The sequence below is a fragment of the Ochotona princeps genome, chromosome 5 (assembly GCF_030435755.1).
Source record: "Ochotona princeps isolate mOchPri1 chromosome 5, mOchPri1.hap1, whole genome shotgun sequence".
Taxonomy (NCBI): domain Eukaryota; kingdom Metazoa; phylum Chordata; class Mammalia; order Lagomorpha; family Ochotonidae; genus Ochotona; species Ochotona princeps.
This window is the reverse complement of record NC_080836.1, coordinates 76599109-76621009: the sequence shown is the minus strand read 5'-3', so window position 1 is coordinate 76621009 and position 21901 is coordinate 76599109. Positions and strand designations below refer to the sequence as shown.

General features: G+C 36.8%; 1 protein-coding gene across 12 annotated transcripts in view; it reads left to right on the top strand.

The window, feature by feature from the left end:
• Nucleotides 1–21901, top strand: part of C2CD6 (C2 calcium dependent domain containing 6) — a 109534-nt gene that overhangs the window by 24181 nt on the left and 63452 nt on the right. For all 12 annotated transcript variants that reach the window (XM_058664825.1, XM_058664824.1, XM_058664836.1 and 9 more), the window contains 8 exons: nucleotides 133–255; nucleotides 1229–1273; nucleotides 2665–2733; nucleotides 5560–5639; nucleotides 7986–8132; nucleotides 12048–12153; nucleotides 14331–14400; nucleotides 21163–21203. In XM_058664825.1, the coding sequence (XP_058520808.1) occupies nucleotides 133–255; nucleotides 1229–1273; nucleotides 2665–2733; nucleotides 5560–5639; nucleotides 7986–8132; nucleotides 12048–12153; nucleotides 14331–14400; nucleotides 21163–21203 (681 nt within the window). The remainder of the gene's footprint in view (nucleotides 1–132; nucleotides 256–1228; nucleotides 1274–2664; nucleotides 2734–5559; nucleotides 5640–7985; nucleotides 8133–12047; nucleotides 12154–14330; nucleotides 14401–21162; nucleotides 21204–21901) is intronic.

The following is a 21901-nucleotide window of genomic DNA, read 5'->3' as shown; positions in this document are numbered from 1 at the left end:
GAGTCACAAATATAACTTTAAGAAGTTTCCTACACGGTGTAACATGTGTTATGTTTGCATCTAATCAGAATTTGAATCTGAAATTCACACTGAACATTTAACGCTTCTTTTTATATACATTTTAAAATTGAGGTTCCTAGACATCAAGATGATGAGCGAAATAATATTTACCTGGATCTAATGCAGCATGACGCTACAGAAAAATATCCTCTCTTCTTAGGGCGCTGTGAATTACATCTTTATGAAGTAATCCAGGTATGCGTAGAAGGCCTTTTTTTTCTACCATAGTACCATTTAATCCAGTTGGTGTTTGTTGTGGTGGTTTATTATGTCTAGGTGACTCGTTTTCTTTATAATCTGCCCTTAAATACATGTGTTTAGGAAACAGAGTTTTCACTGTGAGACTTAGTGACCCAAATGTCTTAAAAATCTTTAGTGGAACTGTTAAAAACACAATGTTATTTGTTAACTGTGGAATTGGGAATGTGGAATTGGAATGGGAAAGCAGAGGTTGCCACAACTAGTGCCCAAAAGATACCCAAGTTATGTCTGCATTAAAAGATCCCAACAGTCCTTCAGAGATGAGAGACTGTCCTTTCAGGAATCATGTGGTTAACATCTGAAAAAGAATGATGGTTGGGTGTAATGGGGGACAGGCATTTGGCCTAGCAGGTAAAATCTTGTTTCGGAATATTCCACAATGGAATAGCTGGGTTCAGGTCCTAGCTTCAGCTCCTGACTGCAGCTTCCTGTGTATGCACTTCCTGGGAGGCAGCAAAGGTGACTCAAATGATTGATTTCCTGTCTCCCCCTGGGAGAGGTGGACTGAGTGAAGCAGTAGATGGAGCTGGCTGTCTCTGCCTCTTTATTTTTCAAATACATTTTAAAAAAGGAAGAGGAGAAGAGGAGAAAGAAGAGAAAAAAGAAGAGAAAGGGAGGTGGAGGAGGAGGCAGATGAAGGAGAGGAAGGAGAGGAAAGCAGTATAGGCATGGCAGTTTTTCCAAGACTTTCAAAAGGAGAACTGTAACTAGCAAGGACATTTTGTCTGGGATGTGTTTATGCATCTGGAATTTTAATTTTTTTGAATATTCATTGTGTTTGTATTTTAAGCATAAGATTCATGTATGCATTCGAAAAATCATTACTATAATATGATTCAGATAAGATACAGGAAAATAACTTTGAGTGATTTTTATGTTTAATGATTTTATTTATTTATTTTTCTAGAAAGGGTGTTTCACTGAAGAATTGCTAATGATGAATAAAAACACAGTAAGAACTTTGCTGAAACTTCCTGAATTTCGTGTGTGTGTAATATGCAGCGTTTTGCTTAACTTTGCTCTGATTAAAAACTTTACACTGCTTATACCCTGTCTTTTTAATTATTATCCTACCAGACACTGTTTACATTAGTAAAAATATATTAAGTAGAAATTGCAATATTTGTTCACAAAATATTGCTAAATAATGAAAAAATTGGAAGTAATTGGATGAGAGTGCCATGCCTCTGGCTGCTTCTTTGCCTCCCCTCAGGAACCACACCTGCTTAAAGTGCTGTTTTTCATTTTGGGATTTTCAAACAGTTATTCATATGGCTCACCTATTTTTTAAAAAGTGCTTAAAATAATTGGCTTGATTAATTAATCACCTGTTTAGAGGTACTTCTGCTGTTCTTGCTCAAATCTGGGAATGGAACCAAAAACAAAACAAGGTGCTGTTGAAACCATCACCTTTGACATTCTTCTTCATGTTACACATAAATAGATCCTATGCCAAATTATCTGACAGTTGAGGGCGTTGGAATGAAAGTGACAGAAATATGAGTAAATGATTAAAATGTATACTTATATGTGAACCAATATATTTAAGTATATGTCAGCATTTCAATATAATCCTACTAGTGATTTTAACTTGACATTTCCATGTTTTGGTGTTATGATATTGCTTAACTTTAACATGAAAGCTTTTTTTTTTTTAAAAGATTTTATTATTATTATTGGAAAGCCGGATATACAGAGAGGAGGAGAGACAGAGAGGAAGATCTTCCATCCGATGTTTCACTCCCCAAGTGAGCCGCAACGGGCTGGTTCGCGCCAATCCGATGCCGGGACCAGGAACCTCTTCCGGGTCTGCCACGCGGGTGCAGGGTCCCAAAGCCTTGGGCCGTCCTCAACTGCTTTCCCAGGCCACAAGCAGGGAGCTGGATGGGAAGTGGAGCTGCCGGGATTAGAACCGACACCCATATGGGATCCCGGGGCTTTCAAGGCGAGGACTTTAGCCGCTAGGCCACGCCACCGGGCCCAACATGAAAGCTTTTTAAATTTATTATTGTGATTTTTAATTTATATAAAATGAATATATTTCAAATTTTTTTCATGATATGGGTTTAAAAGCACAAGGATTCCAACCTCCTCACTCAAGAGCTCGATATATTCTAAAGGAGCTCATGGTTTATACACACACACACACACACACACATATATATATACACACACTCACACGCATATGTATTTCTATATATATAGAAATAATATATGTATATATTACATCAGGAGATTCATATTTTGGCTTTTTTATTTTATTTGTGAAATAAAATGTTATTATTACTTTCCTTTAAATTATTATTTTGATCAAATAATGAAATAAATTTGCCACATGTTTAGTTTATCTGCAGGGTAGAAGCAGAATTTATGTTCTCCTATGGAAACTTTGGTTATGGATTTTCACATCAGGTTAGTGTTCCCTCTTTAAAAAAAATATTCAACTTTAGTTTTTTTAGTCAAATTATCCTCTTCTTAAACCCTACTTTTTCCCAGTTGATAATTTTTTTTGGAAAATGTGTATTCATTTATTTGAAAGGCAATTACAGAGGGAGAGGAAGAAAGAAAAAGACATCTTCCATACACTAATTCACCCATGAAATGATCCAACAGCCAGGGCTGGGCCAGGTTGAAGACAGGAGCCTTGCTTCCATCCAAGTCTCCCATTTGGGGCAGAGGTCCGAGTACTTGGGTCATCTGCTTTCTTCAGTGTGTTAGCAGTTAACTGGATTGGAAACAGGCAGCTGTGACTTGAATAGTGGTGATATGGGGAAGTTGGTGTTGCAATGTAGCTTACCCCTCTGTGTCACAATGCCATGCTCCAGTTCCTAAACTGTTCAAATCAATATTTTTAAAATAATCCTGACCTTGAAGTATAGCTTTTCTGAAGCCTAAATAAAAATGAAACCTTATCATTATTTGTTTATATATTTTCAAGCAATGATTTTTTATTCCTAATATTGTTACGATAAAACTTATGTGTAAAGATATGCATATATTAGAAATAAGCATTATTTAAAATATTAAAGATCTTTTGAATTTAAAATAGTTATGAAAAATGAAGTCACTGGGACTGGTGTTGTGGCATAACAGATAAAACCGCCTTCTGTGTTACTAACATCCCTTGCGGGCACCAGCTCATGTCCTGGCTGCTTCACTTCTGATCTAATCCCCAGCTAATAGACTGGGAAAATAATAGAAAATGTCTCAAGTATTTGGGCCCCTGCCACCCACATGACAGATCCAGATGAAGCTCCTGGCTGTTTTTTTCTTAGTGTGGATATCTAGGGATTGTAGACATCTAGGGCTGAGCTAGTGATGAGAAATATCTCTTTCCCCTCTTCTCTTATCCATCCCTCTTTCCCTGCCACTCTGATTTTCAAATAAATCTTTTTTTTTAAAAGTGAATTTATGACCACATATGCTCCTTTCCTCTAGTATATTTCAACATCAGGGTTATTTCAATATCTGGTGTTATTTGAATCCTATTTCATTCATCAAGAGAGTAAGGAAATATTTCCTAGCTTTGGCTTGCCCCTTTAAATTCACTAGCATGATCATTTTATACACTGTGCTGTGTTCTTTTGCTTCATTATGTCCTTAGGCAAGATGGTTAGAAAGGAAATTCTTGTTCAAAACAATGGCTTTTTCGAAAACATATTCTAGAAAAGCTGTCCTAACATACACTCTCATCAAGTATTTGAAATAATTCTTGATATCATTGGATGTTATCACAACTTTGGAGCAATTGGAATCCAACCTTATTTATGTGTTGTTATATAGGATAAATGACCCCTTTATTTTACATGTGACTTTTCTTTTTCAATTTCTATTATTTTGGGGATAGCTTTTGGTATTTTAAAATTAGGCATTAAGACTGGCAATATCAATTCAAATACATCAACCACGACATTAATTGAGATATCCCTGTAATATGTTTAAAAATTTTGTCTGTGGTATTCCATGATGATTTTAATATATTTTGAATTAGATGTAATATATAAATGGAAGCCACAAGGAACCAAACTTTGTTTTTCATTTCTGCTTTGATATTTTTCTGCCTGTTTTCTGCTTTTTGAAAGTGCAAATTAAACTTTATTTGAACCATATTTGTTTAGTTCTTTGGGTGACTATCATAGCTTGTGACTCTCAGAGATAGGGTTTTTTTTTTTCTCCAAATAGGATTATAATATGCAATAATAGCCAATCCTAAAGAGATAAAATGTTTTCAGAAAAAAATGGGTGCATATTTTTTTTAGATTAGTGAGTAGAAGTTCAATTTGATTTGATACCTCTGGTTTTTTTGTGATAAGTCCCATACTTACCTATCAGAATACAATAAAGAGGACAGCTTTGGGAACAGATAAAGCTGCATTCAAATCCTGACACTCATTCTTATTGCATAACCTTGGACAACTTATCTTCAATATCATTCTGTAATATGTTTTATTGCATTACTTTCTTCTTATATTTATTGAGGGGCTTAAATAAGATTCAAGGTGTAAAATCCTTGGAAAATATTTAGTACCCAGTACATTTATTTAGCTATAATTTTTTAGATAACATTTTATATTTACATTATAATCAAAAGCTTAATGCTTTACTAACTAAAGAGTTCAACAAGTAGAAGGACTGTGTAGAGCTCAGCAGGAATATAGACAATACCTATTAACAGTAATAAAATGAAATTTGACTCATATATAGTAAAATGTAAAATAGTCTGAAACCACTAAAACTAAAGTAATACACCATTCTTAACAATTTGTTTCACAAAGAAATAAAGCAAAGCTTGGCAAAACTGTATTTTCAGCAATAATATTACACATAACTATTTTTTTGTGTTTGCTTTTTGATTTTATTTACTTATTTACTTAAAATATAACTTCCACCAATCAGGAAGAACAGGCATTGCTTATATTTCTGTGTCTTAGTTCAGTCAATGTGATATCCTCCAGTTCCAACCATTTTGATGTAAATGATAGATTTTCATTCTTTTTTTACACATAACGCACATTTTCTTTATTCAGTCACTTGATGATGACTACCTTGACTGACTCCGTATTTTGGATGTTGTCAACTGTGCTGCTATAAAAATGGTAGTGAAAGTGCCCAATTAATACAGTTCCTCTCTTTTGTCCTTATTTTTGTTATTAATGGCCTATTTTATAGTCAATTGGGATTATTAATGGCCTATTATGATTGTAAGTAAATGGTGTTAAAAAACACTCTTTTCTTTAGTTAAAACCTCTTCAGAAAATTGTTGAACCATCTATGTTTATGCAAGTCGCACCACCTCCAGAAAGAAAAGATCCTGTGACGTAAGTATTCTACATCTTACTCATATTTTCAGATTCAATGGCATTAAAAAACCCTTCATATTCACTCCAATTACGCATTCTGGAATAGGGGAAATAGGATGGATGTCAAGCCCCACTAAAACTGCATTGCTTATGTGACCTCTGTCAGTTTCTACTCCAGATAATGGATCACAGTGACACTTGGAGTCTCCTAGAATTAGTTTCAATCCAGTGTCTAGGAGTTGCCAAATATCCATAGATCCCTTGGGGGAAGATGGGGAGCCCTTCAGTCACCTTCAGAGACATCCAAGGAATGGTCAGGATGGATTAGACTCTAAGGGAAGGGAAACACATTCAAATGCTTAATAGGGTAGAAGAAAACTTAAATTTCTGGGTTTAGCCCTGGAGAGCAGAGGTGAGGTCTAGAGATATGAAAAAGAGGAGGCCTGTGCATTTGGCACAGTAATTAAGGTGCTACTTGGTATTTCTGCATCTCATATCAGAGTTGCTGATTCAAGTCCTGACTCTATCATTTCTGACCCAGCTTCCAGTTAATGTGCACTGTGGGAAGCAGCAGGTGATGGCTCAAGTACTTGGGTCCCAAACTGAGTTCCAAGCTTCCAGTTTCAGCCTGCTAAGCCCCATCTGTTGTGATATTTGAGGAGTGAAGCAGCATATGGAATACGTACCCCTCTCTCTCCCTCTCCCTTGCTCCGTCCCTGTCTCTCTGCTTTTCAAATAAAATGAAAATAAATTTTAAAACATTAAAAATAAAAGACAAAAGAGTGCTTAGTTCATGAAGGATAATTAAAGAGGAAAGTTGGACAGTGAGATAGTATTGTTGGTCAGAGAGAGGCTTTTAAAATCTGGGTGTCTTATCAACCATTTTCTGCTCTGCATTATAGTAATATTAACCTATCTCCACACAAATTCAATCATTACTTCCATATGATCATTGAAAAGTCTGTTAAAATATTGTTAAAAATCTGAAAGTGACTTAAAATACATTCTGCCACCCACATGGCAGATCTTGATGAGTTCTGGGCTCCTGTCTTTGGCTGGACCTCTTATCACATCCCAGCTTATCACACCCCAGCTATTGCGGATAATTGGGGATTGAACCAGAAGATGGGAGATCTTCACCTTTCAAATAAATGAAATAGATACATATTCCCCCCAAAAGGATAAATGTTAGTTAACTATAAAGGAAGAGTTTCAAAAGCTTAGGGAAATTGTAATATTAGAGTAGACTTGTTACTTAATATTTGTCTACCCTGGGAGGTCAAACGAACAACCTCATCAAGAATATGAGAACTGGATTAAAAACTTGGAACCCTTAAAGATCTCTGTAATTACCCTTCTCTGGAGACAAGACCATAAGGTGAAACTGCAGTCATTGAGTTAGGAAACCTACATGCGGTGGGTATAATTGGTTCCCAGAGTGGCAGAAACCATACAGTGTATATGATTACTTTACTGCAGATTAACTTCAGAGTGTCAATCAAGATAGTCTGACACACACATACCAAGGCATTGACTAGTTCAGCATGGTATGCCTGGAAGTGAAATAAATAATAGGCCTTCTTAACTCTTCCTAGGCAGTTCTAGGAAAAGTGAGTGAAAGTTCAGCCTGAATTATTAAATCAATGAGTCATGAGACTTGCCCAGCTTAAAAATCCAGGACCCTTTAAGTGAGGAGGCTGAATTCCCTCAAAGAGAGATCCTACTATCTGCCAGAAATTTATACTGTTAATTTTTTCCCCATCTTTCCTCATGGAACCTATGGATATTTGGGAATTCCTGGACACTGGATTGAAACTAATTCTAGGAGACTCCAAGTGTCACTGTGATCCATTATCTGGAGTAGAAACTGACAGAGGTCACATAAGCAATGCAGTTTTAGTGGGGCTTGACATCCATCCTATTTCCCCTATTCCAGAATGCGTAATTGGAGTAGATATGTTCTGCTAGTTCTGTGAAATTAAAGCTATTATGGTGGGAAAGGTCAAGTGGAAGCTATTGGTATTGACTATACCTAGAAAGATAGTAAGCCAAAAGCAGTTTTGCATTCCTGGAGGGATTGTGGAAGTTACTGCCAGCATCAAGGATTTGAAAAATAATAGACATTGATTCTGTTCCTATCTCCATTCAGCTTAGCTGTGTAGCCTGCGCAGAGGACAGATGGACCTTAGGGGAGGACAGGGGGTTATTGTAAGCTCAATCTAGTGCTGAATGTACTTACAACTGCTGTCATACAGATATGATTTAATTTCTTGAGCAAGATAAAATATCCCCTAGAATCTGGAATGCAGCCATAAGTGCATTTTTGTGTAATTTCAACATTTAACTTTATTGCCATTTTTGCAGAAATGTTATTTTGCCACAAGCAGTAGAATATCCAGCATTCTTATCTCCAGATCTGAATGTTACTGTTGGGGTTCCAAACATGGGACCCCAGCAAAGCCAGGCATCTGTGGTGCGGCTTGAGAAACTGCAGCAGCAACCCCGGGAAAGGTAAAAAGCACGGACTTTCAGTTTATACATGTGTTATTTGTGTTCTATGTTACTATCTTCCTCTTGGATGTAGGTTTGCTTTGGTCCAGGAAAACTGATTATGGGGACAGTTGCCTAAGCTAATGGTCAGAATACCCGCATGCCATTTCATAGTGCCTGGGTTCAAGTCCCAGCTCTGCTCCTGACTCTGGCATCCTGCTGATGTGCACCCTGGAAGGCAGCTGGATGGCAGCCATGTGAGAAGCTGAGTCTCTGGCTGCCAGCTTCTGCCATACCCCCGACCTCTACAGCCTGTTGAAGGTGTCTGAGGAGGGAACCAGTGGATTGGAGTACCCACTCTCTCTGCCTACCAAATGAAATTTTAAAAATCCGAAAGCCTCATTTTGGCATTATATCCTGGATTCAGAGATTATTTATTATTTTTTCTTACTAAATTTAAGTACTTTTTGCAAATCAAAGGTTATTAGCAAGAGGTGAATTCTCATTTAAATGGAAAAAGCATAATACTTGATCTGCCACTTCACTTGAGAAAGTATTGTATTGTTGCTTATGCTCTTGTCTGTATTTCCTGTCATTTTTCTAGATAGTTTCTTTTTATCTGTATTCTAGTTCACTGGTTCTTTTTTCTGATCTGCTGTTTAACCAATTAAAAATCTTAATTTATTTTCTCTTCCAGTCATCAAATTCTCTACTTCTCACCTCTAAGGGCAAATCTCTAGCCTTGTGTTTTAATTCCTCGAACAGGTTATGGACTGAGCTATAAACATTTGCTTCTCTCTGTCCTGTCGGCTGAGGAGTCCAGGATCAAGGTGCTTGCTTATTGGGTTTTGGATGAGGAAATCGTTCCTAATTTGAAATGGTCACCTTCTAGACCGGTTCTAGTCTGATGTTTAAACACGGGCTTGTTTTCTTTTCTATGATCTCCTGTGCCCCTGTCCTGGAATAGACATTTGGCTGGTAAATGTAGTCGCAGTGGTTTGCTCGCATTCTGTTAGCCTGTACCATGAAATCTGGGCCCTCGACTGTGTTTGCAGTGATTAAAGCCTCCCAGTTTGAAGTGTTGTGCTCCAGGCAGCCCGCTGTGCTTTCCTGTGACTGTCTTTTGGCTATCTTGGTACTCTCTCTCGTCTTCTCAGACCTACCAGGTGTTCCTTTTCTACTTGTTTTCTCCTACATTTATGTTAATACCATGAAGGAGGAGTGTGTGTGTGTGTGTGTGTGTGTATCTGTGTGTCTGTGTGTACGCACATGCCCACTTTGGGTTTTCTGCATAGATAAATGGTGTTTTACCTAGGGATTTTGAAAACTCTGCTCCTGGCACCACCATCTTCCTGGAACTACCTTCTTGTATCTGTCAAACTAAGTAATATTCAGAGAGCCTCTCCAAAGAATAGTGTTTGGAAATAAAAAAAGCACGGCAATAGAAATATTCATGCCTTGGCAAATGGTGACTGTGTTTGAAGAGACTGAAGCAAGCGGAAGTTGTTAAAGAATCTTGAAGTGATGATCCTTGGCCACAGGGATTAATAGCAAAGGTTGCTGCAGTCTAAAGTTGGAAAAGACAGTTGCTGAGTAGATGCACTTGTAGACTGTTGTTTGTTTGGTCTCATTTGATTCGACTTTTTAAAATGCAATACGACAGTGGCTTTTGTACTAGATGTGGTCTGGCAGTATTTTGTGATAGTTACTATCAGGTAATTAGAAGTGAAAGTTTATTTTTGAAAGCTTTATTTATTTTACTTGAAAGTCAAAGTTACAGAGGAAGAGAGAGATTTTCTACCTGGTGGTTCACTTCCCAATTGCCCTACTAGCCAGAGCTGGGTTAGTCTGAGGCTGGGAGCCCAGTTCTTCTTCTGGATCTTCCATATGGGTGTAGGGGCCCAAGACCCTGGGCTGTCGTCTGCTGCTTTTCCAGGCCGTTATCAGGGAACTGGGTTGGAAATGTAGCAGCTGGGACCCAACTCAGCACCCACTTCTGCCAGGGCAGAAGGCAGACAATTAACTGGCTCTGCCACTGAGCCAACCTGAGAACCTAGTTTCTGTTATCTCCTGACTACCTGGTTGACTGACTTTCTTTGTTTTTGCTAGGATTAACCCAAGTGAATCCAGTTTGATTTTGATACCTTTCACATACTTTTTTTGCAAAACTGTCATGTTTATAATGATTTATCTTTAATTTGTAGCATCTTTTGGGAAAATTTATTTAGATAATTATGACAACAGAATAATAGCAGTTTTCTTTCTTTACTCTCCTTTATAATTTATTTTCTTGTCTTATTAGGTGAGTAGGACACTCCAGTTAATGTCTGATAAAATGACAAGATGAACACTTTTTGTTCATGATCTTTAAAGAAATGTTTTTAATTTTGTCAGGAGTTTTTAAAGTTTTTTCCCTCTCTTCCTTTTTCTGGCCTTCCCTCTTCCCCAACTCCCTTCCTCTTTTCTTCTCCCCCTTTTTTTCTCTTTATTTTCTTCATATCTTGTATTAGGTTAAGTATGAATGGGAAGTATGAAAAATAATATTACCTAAGAATTATGCACTTCAAAATCTTTTTGTGCCAAAATAAACATGTTTTAATTCTACTTTCCATGGACTTTTAGAGGTACTGTCCTATATTATTTTATTCTATTCCTAGTTTTTAAAGACTTTGTAAAAAATTCAATGTAAGTAAAAATGTAAGATTTTTTCAAACTTTTTTTCTCAGTTAAATTGTAGTTACATTATATAAATATTTTCTAATGTGAATGTCAAAAATATCATTTTGGTATTCCTGGAATACCAGCTTTGTTTATGATATATTGCATTTTCTATGTAACTGGATTCTTATTCCACAATAATCATTTTATCTATAACATTTGCATCTATGTTCATGGAGACTGTAATTTTCCTTTTTTGTGGCGTTGTCGAGGCCATAGTGTTTTCATGAAATGAATTGGAAACTTTTCCTTTTCTCTGTTTAAACTCCTGTTAGTTATATTTTTAGGTTATGTAAATCTTTTGAAGTTTTAGAAGCTAACTTCTTTCCTCAGGACTTGTGTTACTGAGAAAGAGATTGTGTGTGTGTGTTTAAGTATATGTATATGTTTGTGCGTATATATATAACATATACATATATATGAATAATTTGTATGTATGTATAGTGATATGGACTGAAGATTGGTGTCAAGCACCTCTCTGTCTCCCCCATCCACTCTTTACACATCCAAATTCATACATTAAAGATCTAATGTCAAATGTGATATTTTTTGGAATTAGTTTCTTTGGGAGACAATTAGGGTTAGGTCATTAGACTGGGGCCCTCGTGATGGGATTAATGGATGTCCTTGTGAAAATGAGGAAGACCTGAGATTTCATCTTTCTCCACTGTGTGAGGCTGTAAGAAGATGGCCTCTGCAAACCAAAGGAGGACCTCAGCAGAGCCCAGACCTGTCTGTGGGCCCCTCAAGGAGGACTCTTCAGCCTCCGAACTGTGAGACATAAACCTCTCTGTTTATGACACCCAGTCTATGGTATTCCAATAGCCAAAAGGGACTAAACCATATAGTTTAATACTAAGTCTAATATAATAAATGATTTCTAAATCATGTTTGTATTGCTTAAATGACAATAAGGCTATTTATTGCCTACATATTTCTGATTTAGATTTAAAAATTTTACTCCACCAATATCAGAAATTTGTTTTGCCTGACTTTGATTAGGCTGCATCCTTTCCCCTGTAACCCATAGTTAACTACTACAATGATTTTTGTTGTAATAATTCCCTTTCCTTTGATTATACTTCTAGTGAACTATAAAAGTTGTGTTTTTCTTTTTTAAAATTTCTATAAGTGGATGTTTATGTATTGTTCTGTGAATCCTGCTATATATTTTTTTTCTGACAATTTTTTAAAATCTGTAACTGATTACTTTGTTAGGTTGGAAAAAATGAAGACAGAATATAGAAATCTGGGTACATGGATAGAAAAAGTTGGCTATTTAAACAAAATTATTAACCCCAAATTGGAAATTAAATATCCTAAGGTAATTGAAATAACAAATTCTATCATATATAGATTCAAATACATTTTTAACCAGAGATTGTAATGATTAAAAATTCTTTGTTCTTGACAAGTATGTATATTATACATTGCAATATAAATATATGTGTGTGTGCTTTCCTGTTTCGTTAATGTGCCATTCAGTAAAGATTGACTATTTTCTTAACCACTATCTGTGACCCCCCCATTCACAGTTCAATTTTAGTTTATATACGACATATGACATAACATCCATAACATAACATGTTATGCTTAACATCATATCATCTTAAATTAAGGCAAACATGTGGTATCTAACCTTATTTTTAACATGTTGACTGCTCAATAATTCCATAACGATGTTAATTGTTTCAGATGGTATGTTAGTGCTTTTATTTGACCGGGATGATACTCTGCTGTCTCTGCCCTCAGACCAGAGAGGATCTACCCAATAAGTAGTTGTACTTGACTGGACTATAAGATGTTGGACTCTATGCTTGGCATATACTTGCAAAGAGGGAATTTCAACTGAACTTGAACTATGGTTATGCAACAAGGTGGAGGAACCCACCATGAGGGAGGGTGAGGGGAGAATCCCAGATTCTATGTAATTACAACACAATGTAATTAATGAATAAATTTAATTAAAAAAAGAAAAAAAAGATTGACTATTTTCACAGTTTTATTAAGCTGTAATTCACATATCACATGATTGACTTATTTAAGTGTATTTTAATGTACTCCAAAAATGTGGAGTATATTTATAATCAATTTCAGAACATTTTCATAATCCACAAAAGGAACCTCACACATTTTTAGCTAACATTCTCCCAATTCAGTCATTACCCAGCCAGCCCTAAGCAACTGATGGACTTTCTCATTACACAATATCTATTTTAGACATTTCAGCATGAGTAGAATCATGCAACATGTGGTCCTTTGTGAACTGATTATTTTAGTTAACATATTGTTTTCAAATTCTTCCCTGCTGTAGCATGTAGGAATATTTCATTTCTTATTATTTTCAAATAGCATTCTGCTATATGGACACACCACTTTTTCTTTATGCATGAATAACCTGATGGATATTTGGGTTGTTTCTGCAGTTGTATTGTTATGAATCAACCTGTTTTGAGCATCCATGTGCATTGTTTAGGGAGCATATGTTTTTAATTCTTTTGGGTACATCCCTAGAAGTGTAAGCTTCTCCCTATGGTAATTCTGTTTAAATTTTTGAGGAGCTGCCAGACTGTTCATCATTGTGGGTACATATTTTTGCTTCCAACCAACAATGTATAAGCATTTCCAGATCTTCACCAGCATTTGCTATCTTCTGTCTTATCGTAGTATCCTTCTGAATTTCAAGTGGAACTGCATTATTGTTTGAATTTGCAATTCCTTTAATGACTAATAATGTGAACATCTTTTCATGTTTTCACTGATGATTTTCATATCTTCTTTGGATATATATTTATCCAAATTCATTGCCAGTTTTAAGATGGTTTTTTGTTATTGAATTATAGGAATTTTTAATATATGCTGGCTTTTAGATGCTTATCAGATATATGAAAATGGTTTAATATTTAGCACTATAATATAAGCTACATATTCTCTAAAAATAAAAAAATCATAACTATTTCAGCAAAGAAATGTTGACCAAGAATAAAACTCTGAAATGATATTTGTAACATGACATTTTATTCTTCTCAATAATTGAGCAGAGTTGTACCTGCAGGGTAAATTTATTGGTATTTATTGCCTTGGAATTAGTATGTTCTGGAAATTTGTCAGTTATAACCTTTGAGTATGCATTGAAAATTCAGTAGTTCATAAGAACTCTGTAAAACATGCATACTTTTTCAGTCACAGGCCATAGGTATTCTGATGACAATCTGTTTCCTGGAAGTATCACCTCATACCCTCTGAAGTTAGAACGTGATGTAATTTATCTTGTATAGTATCATGTATTCAACAAGATGCCCTCCTTTTAGAGCATCATCTCTTCAATGTATTTTGATCTTTAAAATGGTGCTCTTAAATTATTTTTTCAAGTCCCATATCCTTCTTGCTATCTGTTTATTTTGAAGAAAAAAAGAATATTAAAAGAAGGTATTGTAGCAAGGAAAATAGCTCATTAAATATTGTCTCCAATGTATTTTCTTTCTTTTTTTTGCCTTTTAGGAGAGCACTGTGAGTAAGCCACTCCAGGATAATCTATCTGAAGAGAAGTCTGAAGACGCTGCAGTATCAGGTAAGAAATTAACTTGACCTTTGCTTACTTACTATTTTTTTTTTAGATTTATTTATTTTATTACAGTCAGATATACAGAGAGGAGGAGAGACAGAGAGGAAGATCCTCCGTCCGATGATTCACTCCCCAAGTGAGCCGCAACGGGCCGATGCGCGCCGATCCGAAGCCGGGAACCAGGAACCTCTTCCGGGTCTCCCACGTGGGTGCAGGGTCCCAAAGCATTGGGCCGTCCTCGACTGCTTTCCCAGGCCACAAGCAGGGAGCTGGATGGCAAGTGGAGCTGCTGGGACTAGAACCGGCGCCCATATGGGATCCCGGGGCTTTCAAGGCGAGGACTTTAGCCACTAGGCCACGCCGCTGGGCCCTGCTTACTTACTATTATGATAATCAAAACAAAGGTGACTGTATCACAAAATAAGCCATTTATTTAAATGATTTTCACTCTTTGTCAGGAAATAAATATGTATTTAATTATAGCTTTGATATAATAGTGTTTATTTTGTAATACTTCCAAAGCTTCTCTTTACTGGCTGTTTAGATTAAACAATCCTATAGTACATCTTGACCTGGTATCTTGTGATGCCTTCAAGACCCAGGATAGCTAACGCAATATTAAGCAACAAAAATAAGGGTCTTGTGTTTCTATATGAATTATAGCATCATTTTTTCTGGATCTGAGAAGAATGTCATAGGTAGCTTGATTGCATCACATTGAATCTGTAAATTGCCTTTGATAGTATGGGAATATTGATGATATAAATTCTACCAATCCATGAAATGGAAGATTTTCCATTTTGGAGTGTCTTATTCCACTTTTTTTAAATGTTTTGTAATTCTCATTGTAGAGATCTCCCACATTCTTATTTAAATTTATTCTAAGATATTAAATTTTTGTGCCACTATTTTGAATAAGAATGATCTTACAAGTTCTTTCCCACCCATAGAATTGTTTGGATATACAAAGGTTGTTGACTTTTGTGATTGATTTTTTTATTCTTTTAAAAAGGTGCTTTACTGCTTTCCCAGGCCATAAGAAGGGAACTGGATGGGAAGTGGAGCAACCAGGACACAAACTGTTGTCCATATTTGATCACTTGCAAGGCGAGGATTTAGCCACTGAGCCATCATGCAGGGCCCGATTTTTTTTTTAAATTCTATTGAGTTTTAGAATTTTATTTTATTTTTAATCTTGATTACATAGTTGAGAAGGATGCATAGCTATGTGGGCCTCTGATTGGAAGGAGAGAGTCAAGGTATGAAAGAAGGTGGGTGAGATAAATGTTTAGTTCTTTTTTGCTCCTGTGTCTGCAGTTAGAGGACAGGGGGAAAGGCACTCTTTGCTGTCGAACTATATCAGCAGCCAAGGATGGAGATGGTCATTTTTTTTTTAAAAGATTTTATTATTATTGGAAAGCCGGACATACAGAGAGGAGGAGAGACAGAGAGGAAGATCTTCCATCCGATGATTCACTCCCCAAGTGAGCTGCAACAGGCCGGTACGTGCCAATCCGATGCCGGGAACCAGGAACCTCTTCCGGGTCTCTCACGCGGTTGCAGGGTCCCAAAGCATTGGGCCGTCCTCGACTGCTTTCCCAGGCCACAAGCAGGGAGCTGGATGGCAAGTGGAGCTGCTGGGATTAGAACCGGCGCCCATATGGGATCCCGGGGCTTTCAAGGCGAGGACTTTAGCCGCTAGGCCACGCCGCCGGGCCCCATTTTTTTTTTTTAATTACTAGAATCATTAAAACTGAGATGAGGAAGTTGTGGAGCCTTCTATAGTGTTTGTTTGTTTGTGTGGTTTTTTTTTTTTTTGTAGTTTACTTTTTTTTTTTTTTTAAAGATTTTATTATTATTGGAAAGCCGGATATACAGAGAGGAGGAGAGACAGAGAGGAAGATCTTCCATCCGATGTTTCACTCCCCAAGTGAGCCGCAACGGGCCGGTACGCGCCGATCCGAAGCCGGGAACCAGGAACCTCTTCCGGGTCTCCCACGCGGGTGCAGTGTCCCAAAGCTTTGGGCCGTCCTCTCCTGCTTTCCCAGGCCACAAGCAGGGAGCTGGACAGGAAGTGGAGCTGCCGGGATTAGAACCGGCGCCCATATGGGATCCCGGGGCTTTCAAGGCGAGGACTTTAGCCGCTAGGCCACGCCACCGGGCCCTGTAGTTTACTTTTATTGAAAAGGCAGATAACCAGAGAGAAGGAGATACAGAAAGATCGTTTGTCCACTGGCTCACTCCCCAAGTGGCTGCAATGGCTGTAGCTGAGCCAATCTGAAGCTAAGAGCCAGGAGCTTCTTCCAGGTCTCCCACATGGGTACCAGAGGTGCTTGCAAGGCTAGGATTTAGCCACTTTGAATCATCCTCTACTACTTTCCCAGCCCACAATCAGGGAACTGGATGGGAAATGGAGCAGCTGGAACATGACCCAGTGCCCATTCAGGATGCTGGTTCTTGCAAGTGGAGGATTAGCCAGTTTTGCCAATATGCCAGGCCCTACAGATGGTCATTTGATGTTATGTTAGTGACCTTGGTGTGGGGAAGAATGCTCTGAGGGTGTTACTTGAATGGTCTTGATAGTTCTAAGTTGCTGTTGGTTTTGTTGCACCAGAGCTAAGGAAATTTCTGTAAGGTCTTTTGACTGACCAAGTCTATTTCAGGGTATCTACAGACCTAGACACTTGCAAAACCTGACCAGGAGACTTGTTTAACCTGTTCTGCTTTCCATCTTTTGATGCGGCACTTGGTGTCATCTGTTGGCTTAGAGGAGCTGGCCGTTCTATTCCTTATATGCATTTGAGTATGTTCTCCATTGCATTGGCAACTGAGAAGGTCCAATCCTGATACATAAACTTCGAGGTTGAACCACAAATCCCTATGATTTTCCCTGAGGCTGGAGTTTCAGCCCAGTGGTCTAGTTGGAGAGTCTCCCAAGAAATCTTACCTGGGAAGTCCTCACATTGGATTCTTGTGTGCAGAGTCAGTTTTCATCCACCTCTTGAACCTGCTATGCGTGTTGAGTTTATTATATTCTTCAACTTTACCAAACTCTCTCATGAGCTCCTACAGTTTTATTAGTAGGGACTTTTGGTTTCCCTATATAGAGAATCATGTCATTTGCCTTCAGGGATTACTTAACTCCCTCCTTTACAACTGGTATCCCTTTGATTTGTTTTTCTTGCCTTAATGACTCTGGCTAAAACTTCCAGGACCATATTGAATAACAGTAGTGATAGTGGTTCCTCTTCTGGTTCTGTGTCTTAGTGAAAATGCTTCTTCTAAGTTTTCCCCATTCAATATGATGCTGGCTGTGGTTTGTCATATATTCCTTTTTTGTGCTGAGGGTTGTCACTTCTTTTTTGTTTGTTTGTTTTCTAAAGATTTATTTAAAATTTTAAAAAAGATTTATTTGGTTTATTTACAATTTTATTGGAAGACAGATTTATATATAGAGAGAGATCTTCCATTCACTGGTTCACTCCCCCAAAAGGTTGCTATAGCCAGAGCTGAACTCATCTGATCTGAAGCCAGATCCAGCAACTTCTGCTGGGTCTCCCATGTGGGTGCAGGGTCTCAAGGCTTTTGGCCATCCTCCGCTGCCTTCACAGGCCATAAGCAGGGATGTGGATGGGAAATGTTGCAGCTGTGACACAAACTAGCGCTCATATGAATTCCTAGCACTTGTAAGTGGATATTAACCAGTTGAGCCATCACACTAAGGATGTTGGTTTTAAATACTAATTGGTATAGTAAAGTATCTTTAGAACATTTGATTTTTTTTTTCTGGTGTGGAGTAATTATTCTTGTAAGATTTTTTACTTAAATTTTATTATCTTTTCTATCTACTACTTCTCTGGTTACATTAGGTTTCTTGATATATTTATTTCTTTTTTTAAACAAAGATTTATTTATTTTTATGCACAGTCAAATATACAGAGGGGTGGAGAAAGATCTTCTATCCACTGATTCACTCCCCAAGTGGCCGCAATGGCCAGAGCTGAGCCAATCCAAAGATAGAAGCCAGGAGCCTCTTCTAGGTCTCCAATGTGGGTGCAGGGTCTCAAAACTTTGGGCCGTCCTCGATTCCTTCCCAGGCCACAAGCAGAGAGCTGGATGGGAAACGGGGCTGCTGGGATTAGAACCAACATCCATATGGGATCCCGGCATGTGCAAAGTGAAGACTTTAGCCACTAGGCTACTGCACCACACCCCTATATGTTTATTTCTTAACTCCTAGTGATCTGCCAGGCTAGCAGAGCTATTGCATCCTTAATCTGTTCTTCAGGTGGAATATTAATAAATTCTGTCCTCATTATCATTAGCAAAATGGAGGACAGTCTTTCTCATTGATTGGTATTTGCCATCTCATATTTGTTTTTTCATGTACCCAAATAATGTTTTGAGTCCCATTAGATCATCTAGTAACATCTGTTTTCAGTATCCATATTATAGCTAAATATTTGTTGATCATTCTGTTCCAGGAATTTTAATTTGATTGTGTTAATCAATCCCTTAACAATTGGTTGAGGAAACTGGTACTATTATCTACATTTTTACAAATGAGAAAACTCACTATCAAACAGATCAGTAGCCAATCAGAGGTTATATAACCATGAATTGATGTGATTGCATTTGAACCTTGTCAGTTTTATCTACAAGTTGTAGCATTATTCACAATAGATGAGAAACTGAAACAATCTAATTTTCCCTAAATGGATGAATAGATAAGGAAAGTGTGGAGTACATTCACAATTCAACCAAAAAAATGAAATTCAGTAGTTTATGACAACATCAATGGAATTGGAGGTCATTATTTTTACGTGGGATATGGAGAGACAGTTATTGCATAATCTCACTCATGGAAGTTGGGAGTAGACTGATGGGTACCAGAGACAGAAAGAGCAGAAAGAAGAAACATTGATCAACAAGTACTAAGTTATAGTTAGGTAGGAGAAATAGGTTCTGATGATAAACCTTTGAGGAGATAGATGTGTTTAATTTTAACATTGTATAATACATACTGTATCAAAACACCACATCACCCCATATACATGTGTATTTTTGTTTGCTAATTAGAAATAATTATTTGGAAGGGAACATTTTATCCAATGGTTAAAATACCTACATCCCTCACCAGAGTGCTGGAGTTCCATTACCGGTTCTGTTTCTGTAACACAAACTTCCCTCTAATTAGGAAGGCCATGAAGGCAATCGTGATGGCTCAGTTAATTGGGTTTCTGATTATCCTTATGGAATATTGTATACCTGTCTCCTGGTTCTAGCCTTGACCCAGCCCTGACGAGCCAGTGGAAAAGGGCTCCTTGTGACTGTCTTCCTCTGCTTATTTCTCTGCCTATGAACTAATTCCAAATAATTCAAGCAGAAAAATCACCCATAAAGGAGATATGCACATGGTCAGCAGGTATATGACAAGTGCTTAACATTACTAACGATCAAGAAAATGCAAATCAAATCATTGGATATCTATTAAGATGGTTCTTTTCAAAAAGCTCAAAAGATGAAAATGTTGACAAGGTTGTGCAGAAGTTGTGAGTCCTTGTTGGCTGTTGGGAAAGTAAAATGATGCAGCCATTTGGAACACAATACACATGTTACTAAAAAAATAATTTACAGATAACATCTTATGATTCTGCAGCCCCACTTCTGAGTATCTATCGTAGAGAACTGAAATCAGAATCTCAAAGCAATGCTTGCATTTCCGTTTTCATTATAGTGTTAGTCACTACAGCCGAGTTATAATAACGCCTTAAATATCCTTCTATGGATGAAACAATTAAAGAAAATATATGTAATTAATAGCACTCTGCATTAAAATAGAAGAAATTCCTAGCATATGTTACAATATGGATGAACCTCAAAAATGGTATGCTAAGTTAAAAAAGACACAGAAGGACAAACATTACACAACTCCACATATATGAAGTATACAAAGCAATCAAACACACAGAATGGAATGGTAGTCCTGAGACCGAAAAAAAGGACAAATGGCATGTAGCTACTCAACAAGAATAAAATTTTAATTATGTGAAATGATAAGTATTAGAACTCTGCTAGCTAAAAAACCTTGCGTCTGTAGCTAACAGTACTGTAGAAATTACTTAAACATCTGAAATGGTACATCTCATATTACATAGTCTTTCCACAATTACAAGAAGGAAGCAAAAAGGAATTGACCAAAATGATGCAGTAGATTGTGACCATAGTAAAGTTTTCTTTATTTTCAAATTATACATTTCTTCAAGTATTAATTATTTGTGTTCCCATGCCTTTAAAGTTTTCTTTAGTATCCATTAAGCGTATATTGCTGGTATTTCTAGGAAAATTTTACCACTGCTTCAATCAGCCTTCCTGGAATAGTCATACTTTCTCTGACTTCATACACCATTCTTCTGTTGTCTTTCTAATCTCCACCTTTTCATTTTTCATCTGGGATTTATTTTATTTCTCTTCATAGCCTATGCATGATTATATAAGTATGTATAATGTGTATTCTATACCTAATATTGTTGGCTCTGAAACCTTACCATGTTTTGCATGTCTCATCTTCACACTTGTTCATTTGCCACACTTTCATCTTCCCAGAGCTTCACCAGCCCATTTTTGCTAAGTATGTTATGTTACAATCGCTACTTTTGTTTATGTTGATCTTTGTGGTAAGAAAAATTATAATCATATCTTGTCAATGTATGTAAATAAATAATGCATTTATGATTTTGTATAAAGTAAACTACTTCTGTTTTTCAGCACATGTTCCACCTCAAAGCAAAGGGGCTACTACATTCAAGGTAAAAGAATTTGGAAGAGAATTTCTGATGATTATTATTTCATAAAGAGATGAAATATTTGTATGTGGAGAATTATTTCTAGATGGAAAGAGAAAAGCATCCAGAAAGTTGTTCAGTCGTTTCTTAGTTATTCCTGGTAGCTGTATAGTTACATAATTTTAAGAATTAAATGATACCCCTTATAGAAATGTTTCTGCATAAAATAGTGATATTTAACTATACATTTGAATATGGTGAACAAAAGGAGTTGAGGAAGAGAAAAAAAGTAAGAAAAAAATCTGTAGCTTTGTAATACAAGCTTAGGAATGGATACCATAGACCTAACAACATTTTTATTACATCTCATACAGTTTTAATTTATCATTGATAAACTTCACACAACTAGGAATCAATAAAATGCAGAGATGCATGATAAAATTTTATTTTTAGCTAATTTTGCTAAAGATATTTATAATAAGACAGTGGATTCCTGTATAATTTAATAAGGTAGATAACATTTGACAAATAGGATTTAGTAACTCCCATCAGTAGGCTGGTGGCTCCCAAGTGACAGTTTGTACCTTTTTTCCTGTGTCAAGCAGAGGAATGAAAAAGATATATATAATTTTTCATAAAGCTAAATTTATTTGTCATGTGCTGTCTTATTTTGTTGCAGCCTCCTTTGTACAATTTTGCTATTAAAAATTTCTTTATTCTTT